Source organism: Thermomyces lanuginosus (genome assembly GCF_041956635.1).
Source record: "Thermomyces lanuginosus strain ATCC 200065 unplaced genomic scaffold VTN49scaffold_31, whole genome shotgun sequence".
Taxonomy (NCBI): Eukaryota; Fungi; Ascomycota; class Eurotiomycetes; order Eurotiales; family Trichocomaceae; genus Thermomyces; species Thermomyces lanuginosus.
Window position 1 is genome coordinate 1,285,743 of NW_027192365.1, and position 13,610 is coordinate 1,299,352.

The 13,610-nt window shown below is 51.7% G+C and overlaps 7 protein-coding genes across 7 annotated transcripts; 6 read left to right on the forward strand and 1 right to left on the reverse strand.

The window, feature by feature from the left end:
- Positions 1-178: 178 nt before the first annotated feature.
- On the forward strand, positions 179-1,437 carry VTN49DRAFT_4520 (uncharacterized protein; the record flags this gene model as incomplete). The annotated part of the gene is made up of 6 exons (XM_069412476.1): positions 179-240; positions 317-845; positions 908-1,049; positions 1,103-1,203; positions 1,257-1,305; positions 1,358-1,437. 6 exons carry the CDS (start codon positions 179-181, stop codon positions 1,435-1,437), a joined length of 963 nt encoding a protein of 320 aa, XP_069267715.1.
- Positions 1,438-3,733: 2,296 nt separating this feature from the next.
- Positions 3,734-4,962, forward strand: VTN49DRAFT_4521 (uncharacterized protein; the record flags this gene model as incomplete). The annotated part of the gene is made up of 2 exons (XM_069412477.1): positions 3,734-4,756; positions 4,810-4,962. 2 exons carry the CDS (start codon positions 3,734-3,736, stop codon positions 4,960-4,962), a joined length of 1,176 nt encoding a protein of 391 aa, XP_069267716.1.
- Positions 4,963-5,396: 434 nt separating this feature from the next.
- Positions 5,397-6,372, forward strand: VTN49DRAFT_4522 (uncharacterized protein; the record flags this gene model as incomplete). The annotated part of the gene is made up of 2 exons (XM_069412478.1): positions 5,397-5,529; positions 5,597-6,372. The coding sequence occupies 2 exons, from the start codon at positions 5,397-5,399 to the stop codon at positions 6,370-6,372; spliced, it is 909 nt and encodes a 302-aa protein (XP_069267717.1).
- Positions 6,373-6,833: 461 nt separating this feature from the next.
- VTN49DRAFT_4523 (uncharacterized protein) lies at positions 6,834-8,093 on the forward strand (the record flags this gene model as incomplete). The annotated part of the gene is made up of 3 exons (XM_069412479.1): positions 6,834-7,300; positions 7,359-7,987; positions 8,041-8,093. The coding sequence occupies 3 exons, from the start codon at positions 6,834-6,836 to the stop codon at positions 8,091-8,093; spliced, it is 1,149 nt and encodes a 382-aa protein (XP_069267718.1).
- Positions 8,094-8,515: 422 nt separating this feature from the next.
- On the forward strand, positions 8,516-9,680 carry VTN49DRAFT_4524 (uncharacterized protein; the record flags this gene model as incomplete). Its single annotated transcript, XM_069412480.1, has 3 exons — positions 8,516-8,606; positions 8,687-8,776; positions 8,845-9,680. The coding sequence occupies 3 exons, from the start codon at positions 8,516-8,518 to the stop codon at positions 9,678-9,680; spliced, it is 1,017 nt and encodes a 338-aa protein (XP_069267719.1).
- A 243-nt stretch (positions 9,681-9,923) lies between these two features.
- VTN49DRAFT_4525 (uncharacterized protein) lies at positions 9,924-10,256 on the reverse strand (the record flags this gene model as incomplete). The annotated part of the gene is made up of 2 exons (XM_069412481.1): positions 9,924-10,165; positions 10,223-10,256. The coding sequence occupies 2 exons, from the start codon at positions 10,254-10,256 to the stop codon at positions 9,924-9,926; spliced, it is 276 nt and encodes a 91-aa protein (XP_069267720.1).
- Positions 10,257-10,684: 428 nt separating this feature from the next.
- On the forward strand, positions 10,685-12,384 carry VTN49DRAFT_4526 (uncharacterized protein; the record flags this gene model as incomplete). The annotated part of the gene is made up of 2 exons (XM_069412482.1): positions 10,685-10,932; positions 10,995-12,384. 2 exons carry the CDS (start codon positions 10,685-10,687, stop codon positions 12,382-12,384), a joined length of 1,638 nt encoding a protein of 545 aa, XP_069267721.1.
- Positions 12,385-13,610: the final 1,226 nt, after the last annotated feature.

The following is a 13,610-nucleotide window of genomic DNA, read 5'->3' on the forward strand; positions in this document are numbered from 1 at the left end:
ATAATCCATTCTACGGGCGGCGGGTTCTGCCAGATACGCAAAGGCGGTGAGATCCGTAGCAGCAACCTGGCGCCCATGACGGACGGCTCCCACCGGCAGCCAACACGCTGCATTACCATCGAGCTGCTCCTATCGTTGTTGGGAGGAACTACAGCGTCCGTGACGCTGACTAGACGCAATGCTTCTCCTTGACTATCACAACGTCCTCATTCAATCCCTCCTGACGGAGCGGTTCTCTGGGTACCTATAACCCCGCCTTGCTCAATATGGGAGTGTAATCATTGAAGGCAGCAGCTAAATTGCAGTCTGTATACAGTGCCCCTCCCGTGTCGATTGACCAGATCGTCTCGGATTTCGACGGAGTTACGTTCCATGTGTCGACTCCTGAGTCGAAGACCAAGATTTTGATTTCCATTGCACTGAAATGCTTCCGCGAATTGGTGCAGTACGGCGCACAGGCCGTGCTCGAGCGGGAGTACGGCCCATACATCGTCGATCCGGAGCCCGGCTATGACTTCTCGGTGCAGGTCGACCTGGAGAACTTGCCTCCGGATGACGAGGGAAAAGAGGACCTGATTCGTCGGCTGTCCCTGTTGAAGCGCAATGTTATGGCTGCGCCATTTGAGCGCGCATTCGACGAATTCACCAAGTTGTCCGAGGAGGCTTCGCGATCCACCTCGGAGTCTGCGCCGCAGGGTGTCAAGGAAGGCGGGCAGGTGATGGCGATCCATTACCGCGACGAAGAGGCCATCTACATCAAGGCCAGTCATGACCGCGTGACGGTTATTTTTAGCACGCTTTTCCGTGATGAGACAGACCGCATTTTTGGAAAGGTCTTCTTGCAGGTGCGGTCTTGCTGTTCGACGGAGAGTTGTACAATCACGGCTAATCGGAACTGGGATTTTAGGAATTCGTCGATGCCCGAAGACGCGTTCAACATTTGCAGAACGCTCCGCAAGTGCTTTTCCGTAGTGACCCGCCGCTGGAATTGGAAGGTATTCCGGGATTGAAAAGCTCGCGGGATGAGAAGTATAGTTACATCACGTTCGGTATGTGTGTTTCTGAAGCTTCTACAATGCGGCACTGACTGACATTGGGGCAGTGCTCTTCCCTCGGCACCTCACCCCTCAGCGCCGATATGACAGCATATCGCACATCCAGACCTTCCGGGACTACTTCCACTATCACATCAAAGCGTCCAAAGTGAGTATTTTGTTTGCATTTGCTGCGGAATGTGCCGCTTACAGAATGATCAGGCCTACATCCACACCCGCATGCGTAAGCGAACTGCCGACTTTCTGCAGGGTAAGTGGCGTTCTCTCATGGTTTGCTTGACCACTCTAACTGGTTGCTGCAGTTCTTAACCGTGCCCGGCCGGAGAATGAGGAGAGAGAAAGAAAGACGGCCAGCGGGCGAACCTTCCGAGTGCAGAGCTAAGGCAAACTCGTTGACAAGGTCTTGTACATCTGAGCCAATGAAGTCGGAAACGCGATTGCGGCTAGCAGCGGATTAGGCGAAGCACCTCCCATGTACATAGGAATCTCGTGCAATGAAGTTCTTGAGAAGACCATCGTCGAGTGATGAGGGATGGGGGCCACGCAGAGGCGAGCACATTTTCTTTGTTTGCAATGTAAGCCGTTCATATCATGGCGTTGTGATGGGGCGAGGGAAATTGACCTGTCACACGCTGGCAACCTTTTTACCTCACCGCTTTGAGTTTCAGTTTGACCGGGTACGGAGTACATTGATGCGAACGCAATCGGAGTCGCTTGAGGAAATCACGTCACTCAGCGCGTAAGCGCGTAACGGACAATTCTAAAGCCTAGAGAGTCTTCGGATAATCTTGTGCAGGAGTGATCGCCGAGTGACAAGTAGAATATTAAAGTGGTCGATGGTTCTCTTGCCTTGCAGCTGGAATATCACAGAGTTTCGTGACTGACTGGAACAAATTTATTAGTGGTCCGTGCTGTTCTCCGTACTCGTACTTAGAAACAATCAATTTCAGACGAACATGATAGGTTACAACTGGTGGCTCCATGGAGTCTTACCCCGTAGACTTTTCCAATGCCGGCCATTGAAGAAGAAGCTCTGTGCAGAAAGTTACTGTAGAAACTTGGGAAGAATTGAAGCTGGACGAAACTGGGGGCGGTTCCTCCATCCGATCGATTACGCAAATCATTCATTACTTTCCGATTCAGTCTTAGCTCATGGCTTAGTCACGGACCCTTGTCGATTACCTAAACCCAATCCGGCAAAGCTATTCAGATAGAAAAGCGCGCTATAACTCATCGGAACGCCGGAACCTTCTCCTCCGCTGAGTCAAAATGACTTTCTCGACTATGGATTTCATGCGAACCTTCATCATTTCTCAGACGTTCACCGCCAGCAGGAGTCTCCCAACATATTTTTTTTTTCTCTCCCTGCCACCAACGGATAGGTTATTTTGGTAAAGATGTGGACTGTGGGGCCCCAGCAGTGCCAGTTCAATTAGTAGCCTTTGCTTAAGTGACCTCGCTAATCCTGGAGATGCTGGCTCGCCAGACACCCCTGACCAAACCATTGGGTCACAAGATTGCCTATGGGAACGAACTATGAATGGTCCCAAGGCTCTGGGGCTGACTCTGATCCCTGTCAGGGAGGTTTCAAGCATTGGGTATGTGGCCCTAGTCTGGCCCGGTTTCTGGGTTTTTTTTTTTTTTTTTTTTTTTTTTTTGTGCTTCTTGGAATGCCCGATCGGTGATCGTGAGAACGCTTGCAGCCAATGCGGTTGGCTGGACATGCTTCCAGGTAATCTAAGCAAACGACCTCACTTCGTATCAACCAGTCTAGGCTTGTTCATCGTTTCCCGCGTTGATTGAGCGACCGTAGCGACTGAAGCAGGGATGTTAAGTTCCGGCGCAGCTGCTGGACTAATTGTCAGGCCGAATTAGTTGTTCAGTACCGAAAAAAATAGTTTCCTCACCTTGCATACTTTGCATACGGAGTACATACGTCATTAAAGTTAAGCTGGGTTTCCCTTTTGCTTTCGCCGATTATTCGAGATATGTCCGAACCTACTCCTTTGCCAGTAAGGTTAAGGCTGAACTAAGCCTCGCGGAGAAACTCTATTGATCTGCGAGACAGAGCAGGGCGGAGATCTCGAATTCCTCCGTAAAAAAAATAAAAAAAAAAANAAAAAAAAAAAAAAAAAAAAAAGAAAAAAAAATCTAACCTTAGCACCTTACTGACAGCGGACATGCCCGAACACGTAGCTCCGTCGGGCCACAAAAATCTTCCCAAAGGAGGCCGCCTAGGGCCTGGGCCCTAACGTGGCACCCGTGACCGGCATGCTGGCCATGTCCCAGAGCCATGGCTACAGGTCACCCAATGCACATCCCTGGCATTCCGGGGAGGATCAGCCACTGGCAAGACCTCACCGCGTGTATGGCGCCTATTAGCTATGCAAGCACCCCTGGTCTCTTTGTCTCGTATTTGGTTTTTGCTTTTTCTTGGTCTCTCTCTTTCTTTTCTTTTTCCGGTTTTTCTCTTCTCTTCCATTCTTCCTAACGTGACGTCTTTTCTTGATCATGACAACATTCTACGCAGTATTTCTCGTGACAGAGAGAAGAACAGAGATAAACCCGTCGATCCCGGCATAGAGAAACAGCCATCGTCCCGTCTTGTCGAGTAGTCCCGTCTTACTCTTCTACATGTTGTCAAGGTCTAGGGTTAGCCGCTCGCATGCGATGTCACCATGGCGAATGGCTTCGACCTGCTGCCCGTTGAAGTCCTCTTGATGATCCTGTCGGAGCTGCCGCTCCCATCACTGATTGCCTTTGGGGCAACGTCTCGAAGGAACTTTGCATGCCACGTGCTGTGCATGCGAAGACTACATCTGGGCGTCTTCCAGAAGCGCATCCATGCCACCCTGGCGTTCCTCGGCAAGAACTCCAAGGCACACTGTGCCCCCGTCATCTTGCAACCACGTTACACGCGCAACAATAATAAAGAAACTGAATCAAATGACTCACCACCTTCTACTCCTACAACACGAAGCCCCTCGCCACCGACAACGCCGACAAAGCGGGGCCATGAGCGGCTGCCGCCAATGTCCCCCGGGCGTGACCTTTTGCCATGCCCACCGCTGGAGAGCACGATTCATGCCCAGAATGACGTCCTTGCCCGCGTGCTTCGCCGGTATGGCAGGTCTCTGATCGATCTGCGCTTCATGGCATATGACCTTGCGGTCCACGGCGCCAACGCCTTGGTGAACTTCTGTGGGCCCAAGCTGCAGCATCTCGCGCTCTGCTTCGAGCATCCATATGTTCGGACCGACACCCTCACGCACACATACTGGCTGCGACCCGCCCCGACCAGCGCGGCCTGGTCCGCGCTGATTCGAGCAGGGATTCCAGGCAAGAGCATGGGAGGGCTTTGCAATCTGCGGAGCCTGACCCTAGAACGTGCCGGCATCTCCGCGTGGCAGCTCCGGATTCTGGTCAGGCAGAATCGCAGCCTCAAGGTGCTCAAACTGAGGACCTGTGGTGCTGTCCAGCCCTCTTTTGTCAATTGGCTGGGCGGTCTCGACCGCGCCATGGATGAGAGAGGGGAGAAACGGTTCGATGATATCGATACCGTTCCTGGAAGGAACTTGGAAGTCTTGTGGTTGGAGAATTGCGATGGAATATCCACCCTTGATCCCCGAGATGTTACCATGAGCGAAGATGGCATGCTTGATATTGGCCTGAATTGGGTGAAGAACCTCAAGTCGCTCAGAGTAGGTTGCGTCTGTTCCCCAGAGTATCTGGATAGTGCGGCTGACCAGTGCAGTCTCTTTCCTTTTATCAGTGCCGTAATATCGACTCCGCATTGGTCGCCAGAGCGAATGAAAAGATCTGGCGCATCCCACATTTGATCCTGCCGCAACATAGTCCAACCGAGTCGGATATCGACCAGATTGAGGTGGACGATGATATGGATTGAGAGTGTCTTCAAGTCCCAGAACACTCCTTTCTGCCACTCACTTTGATTTCACGAATTGCATGCTTGGTCTAATGATAAGATGAATGTCATGTTAGTAAGGACAAAACTAATCCAATCCAGAATGGCAATTTTGCAATTCTGTGAACCACTGATACCAATCATTATGGTCTAAGCGTCACACACTAACGGGGACAGTACTGACTTCGTGTTTCGTCTCTGTTCAGTAGTGGAAAACAGTGACTGCGTGTGAAAACCCATCCTGCCTCGCCAATTCCTCTTGACTTCCCTGGGCAAAATGCAAAAATTCCTCCCACCTTGGACACTCAGTGGTCCTACACACACCTTCTCATCTCTTATCACTACACTGCCCAGGTCTTCTTCGTGCGTGCGACACGGCTTGCACCTCAACAAAAGACTCTTCTTTAAGCACCAGGATGCCACGGGTAGACGCCTTTTATCGTCCCATGTTGGCAGCGTTCCGCAACAGGCGGAACCGTGAGAAAGGTCACCGAAGATTTCCTTTCCCGCCTATTAGCAGGCCCATCAATGTGTCTCCTTCAGACTCTCGTAAGTGACTGTTCTTGCAAACGTTTCGTGCAACGAATACTCATTTATAAATCTCTCGGAGAGGCAGTTCCTTCCCGAGCCATGGAAGTTTCTATGGACCTGCAAGAGTATCAAGCAACGTTGAGAGAGCATCACGCTGCAATGGAGGTTGTTGCCAACGGTGCGAGTGCCAACGGCAATATCAAAACCAGCACCAACAGCATCAACCATGGTGCAAGTGCTAGCATGCGAGCCAATGGCCACGGTACTGGCTCAGGTGTCTCCTACATCGTCGGCACGGGAGACTGGTTCTTTGCCTTCCAGCAGGACATCGAAGCTGGAAAGTATTCTGAGCAGGACCTGCAATCCCTGGCAGACTATTTCAATTCCGTTGGCGGTCAGGTAGATGTACCAGAAGTGAACCTGCTCTTCGTGGGACCTGAAACGGTGGGAGCAGCCATCTGGGAACGAGGCATCATCAAAGCTCACCGCGCACAAACACTCGCCAAGCTGGAAGGCAAGACCATCGGACAGGTCCGCCGTGACGAAGACAATTTCAACGTGCTGCATTACGTGCAGGAGCAAAAGTGTGTCTGCGTCAGCACCTGTTCGTGCGCCGACAACTGCACCAACTTTCCCGAACGCAAGTGCCCCTGCGCTTCTCGCTGGCTGCGCGGATTGATGAGCCAGAGCCTGGCCCCGAGCCTGAACTACCAGGCGTACTCAAAGCTCGTTGGCGCCATCATCGAGGAGGCCCTAGGAGCCATGAAACGAAGTGCGGAACAAGAGCATGAACCAATGAGCGGACTGCGATTTGTCGACGTGGACATGCTGCACCAGGCTTTTTATGGTAAAGTGATCTGATTTCTCCCAGGACGGCGTTCAAGGACTGTGACGGATGGATGATTTGGCTGGTTCGGCGTTAGGATGGGTCCGGTCTGAGGATAATAGATTGTGCACAAGGACACGGCATCTGATGGGTTTACGATGGGATAACGAGGCTCTCAGGCATGCTTTATGTATACGTTATCATGCAGTATAGTATGATCCTAGAAATCCTAGGATTCTGGGATGGTTTATGGTTGTGATGTCGAAGTCTCGGAATTCAAATCGAAAATCGAAAGCGCTTACATAATCGAGCCTCAACTGGACCAATTCAGGCAAATTTCGGCCTAGCAAACAAACATGTGCCCAGCACCTTGTCCATTCCGTTGCTCTCAAGTCTGATGACCTTATCAGGACTTTTGACTTTAGCCATATCCGTCCCTATTATGAAATGATAATCACCAGTCCTGTGCGCCTGCCTGGTGCACATCTGAGTGGGCATGATCGCGTCGATTGCCTTCTCCTTAGCTCCAAATGCGGTCGTTAAGTCGCTGTCCCCAATCCAACGACGGGTGACATTATCCGCACCATTTCTCTCGTCATTACCAGCGTCGATTCAGCGCCGCAATTACGTTGTCGGCCGATCTAAGTACGGCACAGTCACCCCCCGGCCAAAAACGTCAGCGCTGTATCGCACCAAAACCCCCTTTCGGCTGGAAACGGGATACGCGTTCCGGCCCAAACGTCCATCGCGACCTTTTCCGCCGCCGTTCGTTTCCCCGCCGTCGACGTCGTTTTCCGATCCCTTGACGACGCATTATCAGAGCCAGGACCGGAGACCCTCGGTCGGCGGGGAGCTGATACGGGGGCTAACGAATGGAGATGACGCGGTTCTGGCGTCGGAGATTTTCGTTGGGGTGAATGACGGGGTGGGCGCGTGGGCGACCAAACCGCAAGGACATGCTGCGTAGGGCCGGCGTTCAATACTTTCTCCCACGAAGTGACTGACCGAAGACGGATTGCAGCTTATGGTCTCGATTGATACTACACTTTTGGGCGCTCGAGTGCGAGCGCAACGCTACGGAAGCTTCGGAACCAGACACCGTGGGGTTCCTTCAACACGCATTTGAGGAGACCGTCAAAGCGACGGGTCAGTGGTTGGGAACGACGACCTCCGTGACGGCTCTCCTACACAGCCCCAGGGCCGATGCGCGGCCAGTTCTCTATGTGACAAACATCGGAGACTGCAAGATTCTAGTCATCCGGCCACGAGAGAAGACAATTGTGTTCCGGACGAAAGAGCAGTGGCATTGGTTCGACTGTCCGATGCAGCTGGGCACCAACAGTGTTGACGAACCGCGGAACGACGCGGTGCTCAGCAAGGTCGACTTGGAAGAAGACGACCTCGTGGTGGCCGTGTCTGACGGTGTCACGGACAATCTGTGGGAACAAGAAGTGTTGACGAATGTCCTCGAGAGCCTTGACAAGTGGGACGCAGGCGACGTTCGGGACCCTGAACTCAAGGAGTCCCACGGCTGCATGGTCTATGCCGCCCAGCGTCTCTTGAATGCTGCGCTGAGTATCGCGCAGGATCCTTTTGCGGAGAGCCCGTATATGGAAAAGGCCATTGATGAAGGCTTGACTATTGAGGGCGGTAAGTACCCTGAATTGACCAAAGGGACAGTCTTTTGCTGATGGGTTCTTAAGGAAAAATGGATGACATCAGTGTCGTCCTCGGACGGTGCAAGCGATGGGATTAGTGTCCTCCAGCAGCGGCATTTCATCGATCGGCATTTTTGCATAAAACATTCGAAACACTCAAAGACGATCGCTTTAAAATTTCACTTGTTGTATTAAACATGCAGGTAGACTTCCTCACTGTACATAGCATTCATTGACGTCAATAAGAGCTTAATTTTTCCTTATCAAAGTTCTTTGGGATCAGTTCTGGAAGCACCCCTGCTTCAGAGGGTTTCTGATATATATGTCACGTGATTAAACTGGTGGGGATGACAGAGTGGAGTCTGCGCACGGACCAGATATTCCTCATAGAGCCAATCTAACCCAATCGAGTTAGACCAGCCCTACAATCGGTATCGGCCAGAAAAGTTTCGAGACCTTGACGTCTTTTCGCAGCAGCCAGAGAGAAATACCGTCAACACCGTCGCCAAAGTCAACCAAGATGCCTAGGGCCAAACGTTCAAAAAAGTACCGGAAGCTCATACACCAATATGAACTCACTTTTGGATTCCGCGAGCCATATCAGGTGCTCGGTATGTGTCGCATTGAGAGTGATTTTGCGGCAAGTACCTTAGCTTAACTTTTTTTTTTTTTTTCTTTCGTTGATGAAAAGTGGACTCGAATTTCCTACGCGCAGTACATCAATTCAAGATGGACTTGATTCCCTCGCTGGAGCGAACGCTGCATGGAAAGGTCAAGCCGCGTATGTGTTCCCGGCCACCGTAAGCGCGTTGCCGCGTGTCCCTAACCCGAGGTTCTTTGTGATACCAGTGCTTTCGAAATGTTCCCTCGCGCGAATCATGGCATCGCAACCGATCAATCCAAAGACAAACAACCCTATCCGCCCGCAACATCTGCCTCCTCCGACAGTCCTACCGCTGCGGCACTGCTCGCATAACAAGGAAAACACTCCTATCGACGAGGTCGAGTGCCTCCTTTCCCTCCTTTGTCCCAGCAAGGAAACCATGCGCAACAAAGAACACTACATGCTCGCGACGGCTGAGCCGCTAGCTCTAGAAAAGACCCATTCCGCGGAAGAACTCGCCGATCCACGCAAACGTAAACGCCTGGAGGCCGAGCTGCGAGAAGCGACCAAAAAAGCTCAGGCGCTGCGCGCCGGCGCGCGCGCGATCCCCGGCGTGCCGATCATCTACGTCAAGCGATCTGTCATGATTCTCGAACCGTTCAGTGAGCCCTCGGAAAAAGTTCGGTTGGGAGTCGAGAAGAACAAGTTCAAGACCGGCATAGAAGACGTTGCGTCCATCGTTGCTGGTATCAAGCGGAAACGGGAGGAGGAGGAGCTAAAGAAGGAGCTGGAGCCGACGGTTGATCCGCGGAAATTGAAGAAGGCGAAAGGGCCAAATCCGCTGAGCGTGAAGAAGCCCAAGAAGCGGGAAAAGCAGAGGCCGGAGGATCAGGGAAAGAAGCGGAAAGAGGAGGAACAACAAAAGGCTGAAGGAGAAGCGGGAGAAAAGAAGAAATCAAAGCGGAAGAGGAAGCATCATAAGAGTGCCAAGGCAGCAGGGCAAACGGTGGAGGCAGAGCCCGCTGAACCCGCTACGGCCGAGGCTTCGAATGATAAAGGCGATGATCAAAGTGAAGGGTAACTACCTGTACCTTACAATCTCTGGCATGTCATCATTCATGGCGTTGGCTGTTTGAGAGGCTTGGACGTTTTGATTATGTACATTTTGGAGTGGAATCATCTATGATGACCATCAAGAAATGCAGATACATATCCTCATACTCGTACAAGTTACCACCCTTTGAAAATCCCAATTCATGATCAGACGACCCGCCACAACGCCTAGAGAATATGCCCTTTTTCAACCGACATGCTCATGGATTATTTACTCCGACTTCTGCGACTCCGGATCAATGCCCTGCATGCGCAGTCTCTCTTCGGCCCAAATCTTCTCGATCCGCTTGCGCTTCTCGCGCGCCTTCTCCCGGTTCCGCTTCATCCGTTCGAGCCGCTCGGCGCCGAGGCAGCGATTCACTTCGCGCTTAATGTCGTTACATTGGCCCAGGGCTTTCCAGAGAAAACCTCTCGCATGGCATTCCTCGAGGGCGTTGATGACGGCCTCGCAGTCTTGGTTGTGTCAATTAGTTCTCGGTAGGAGGCCATGGGCACGCGCAGGAGACATACTGGCGTTTTCAGGATTGTGCAGATGGGAATGCATTTTTGCCTGATATCTCCAATCGAAAATCGTAGATTTCAATTAGTTCAATTCGCTGCTAGAAAGATTTACATAGACTTTAGAGGTGATGAGATGCTCAACTGATGATCCTCCGCGGCTATGCTAAGCACAGTAGGCGGTGAAGCTAGAACTCAAGTTCTGCCGGGCGGAGACCACGAAAAAAAAAATGAATGAAATGTAGAAAAATTGCCCTAAACAGCATTCACAACGTCAAGGACCAGCGACTGTGGCCGGTCTTTGACGTGAGTTTGCGAGAGTTATACCCGTGGGAGGCGTAGTCCCGGCGACTACTGTTAGCCCACCCGTTTTTTTTTTCTTCGCTATTGAGTTGGCCGTAAAGGCTTCATTATCCACACTCGAGTACGAACGAAATCGATTGAGGGGAAAAATCGAACATTGAATAATTCACCATGTCTTCGATGATTACGACGACAACATGGATTCGGCGCGGTGTCGCCGCCCAATTCCCTACCAAGTACGAGATTGATGAGGAGGAGATGGAGCGGATATCGAAACTCGCGCGCCAGCAGCTAGAGGAAGCGCAAGAGGATTTGGATGAGGCAAAGCAAAAAGAAAAGAGAGAGGAAGAGGAGGATGTCGATGCAATGGATGAGGATGAAAAGACAGACGAGACGAGAAAGGAAGACAAGACGACAACGTGCGTTCTTAAATCGAAAAGGGTACTTTTTTTTGGTAGCGAGTATACTGATTTATTGGCAGAGAAATCGACGATGATTTGAAAGAATACGACCTGGAACACTACGACGACGACGAAGATGAAGAGGGCGGGAAATCGATACTCTTTGGAAACGTCAAGTCATTGGCCTACTACAAACCCGGAGAGAAGGACCCGTATCTCGAGCTGCCCGAGGGCCAAGAAGAGGACGAGGAGCGAGAAGAGCTTCAGATTCTGCCGACAGACAACCTCTTAGTCGCCGGCAAGGTCGAAGACGAAGTTGCCCATCTCGAGGTCTACGTATACGAAGACTCGGAGGATAATCTCTACGTGCACCACGACATCATGCTCCCCGCGATCCCGCTTTGTATCGAATGGCTCGATATTCCTGTTGGTCGAGGGTCGGAGGGCCGAGAAACCGGGAATTTTGTCGCCGTGGGCACGATGGAGCCCGACATCGAGATCTGGGATCTCGACATCGTGGACTGTCTCTACCCGAACGCCATCCTCGGCCAGGGCGGAGAGGAGAACGAAAATGAAAGCAGCAGCAAGTCAGATAAAAAGAAGAAGAAGAAAAAGAGCAGCAAAAAGGCCAACGACAACTATCACGTTGATGCCGTTCTTGCTCTCGCGGCCAACCGACAGCATCGCAACCTTCTGGCGTCGGCGTCGGCCGATCGCACCGTCAAGCTGTGGGATCTCACCACAACTAAATGCGCCAAGTCTTACACACATCACACGGACAAGGTTTGCGCGTTGGATTGGCATCCCAAAGAGTCGACGGTGTTGCTCAGCGGAAGCTACGACCGTACTGTGGTGGCGGCCGACATGCGGGCGCCCGAGGCCCAGGGCGCGCGTTGGGCTGTGTCGTCGGACGTCGAGAACCTGCGCTGGGACGTCCACGATCCCAACTTCTTCTACGTCACCACCGACAACGGTATGGTATACCGATACGATGTACGCAATGCACCGTCGACACCGTCGGCCAGCAAGGCGCTCTGGACGCTCCAGGCGCACGACTCCTCCGTGTCTGCGTTCGACATCAACCCCGTGATCCCCGGGTTTATCGTCACGGGTTCTACCGACAAGCAGGTGAAGCTGTGGAACATCCAGGATGACAAGCCCAGCATGATCGTGTCCCGAAAACCGGACGTGGGCAAGATCTTTTCCGCGACGTTCGCTCCCGACCCGGAGGTCAGCTTCCGGCTGGCGGTGGCGGGCAGCAAGGGTGTTGTCCAGGTCTGGGACACGTCGACGAACGGGGCCGTGCGACGGACGTTCGCCAGCCGGCTCCCCGCGGTGGCGGATGAAGCCAACATTCAGGAGCGGACGGTTCAGGCCAACGACGATAGTAGTGACTCGTCCGACGGTGAGGAGCCGGAGGAGGAAGGCGGGGATGGTGATCAGGGGTGGGAATCGATGGACGAGGACTAGATTACTACGTTCACATGACAAAACAAATGACAATTCAAAGATACCCAAATTTGATCCACCCTAACCAGTGTTTCCAAGAGCGTGTATGCCTCCTAATACGTAACAAATCCCAGAATAATTTTAATCTACAGGGCGGACAGCGTTCATCGGACTAGGACCTCAAATTGCCGGCTTTCTCGAGGTACTGTACAGTCACGTGATTGAGTGTGCCCTACATTTCCGGGTCGACAGGAGAACGGGAGACGAACACATAGGAGAACCAATCCGCTGCCGTTTGATTCTCCCTGATGACTAGACACAATGCTCTTTCAACCGGATTCATCCATTGATAAATATTGTCTCTTACCTCCTCAATCCCTTCTCCGATACAATCGCTTCTTCGATAGAATTTGCATGCGCCCTTGCTCCTCACATGTGCTTCAGATGTCAACGATGATCTCTCCTACTCTGTGATCAGACCAGGCCATGCAGACTTTGAAAGGAATGTCGGAGGTAGAGCATCTGCCACAAGCCTCTTCTGGCATTACTTTGACGGCCGCTTCTCCCAAGTGATAAATCCGTCGAGGAGGAGCTTATCCCTTCCAAGAAATTTTATCCCGCGAAACCTGGGGAAGTACTCGGCGGTCGCTATCAATCTCCCACGAACGTTAGCTGGGAGATATCATGGACATTAGGTCGAGTGTTGGACTCGTAATTCCCCAGTGATGAGAGTAGATGGACAAGATGGATATTTGCTCAAACAACAGCTAAAATATCAAAGTTTTGACCTTTCATCCGACAACTTAGCCGAGGAATGTAGGAAAGTTGCAGTAGCAAACGGCGAAAAAAGGTGGAAGAGCAAACAGAGGTTCAAATATTGATCACATGATTCAATATGCCCTACTATTCAGGGTCGGCGGATAGAAGTTAGGGCTAACAAAGGAACCTGGCAGACAGGGGAAAAATAAATAGCAATCCTCTGGATGTCCTTTCTTAGATTACTGTCTTGCCTCTATTACTGAACTCATTAAAGCGGATGGCCATCGAACAAAGTCCAAACCTGGCAGTTAAGTCTACGTTTAGGTCGATGGTTCTAATGTACTAGTGGTCGATGGACTGTTCTGGAAATCTCTGAATCATTTAACGTCCTGTTGGTCTTCTTGAAGCTGGATTCCAGTGATGGGTAGTTTCCAACTGAGCCACGCTCATCTGTGCTTCCTGCCAGCTTTACCAAAATGGGAGGATGA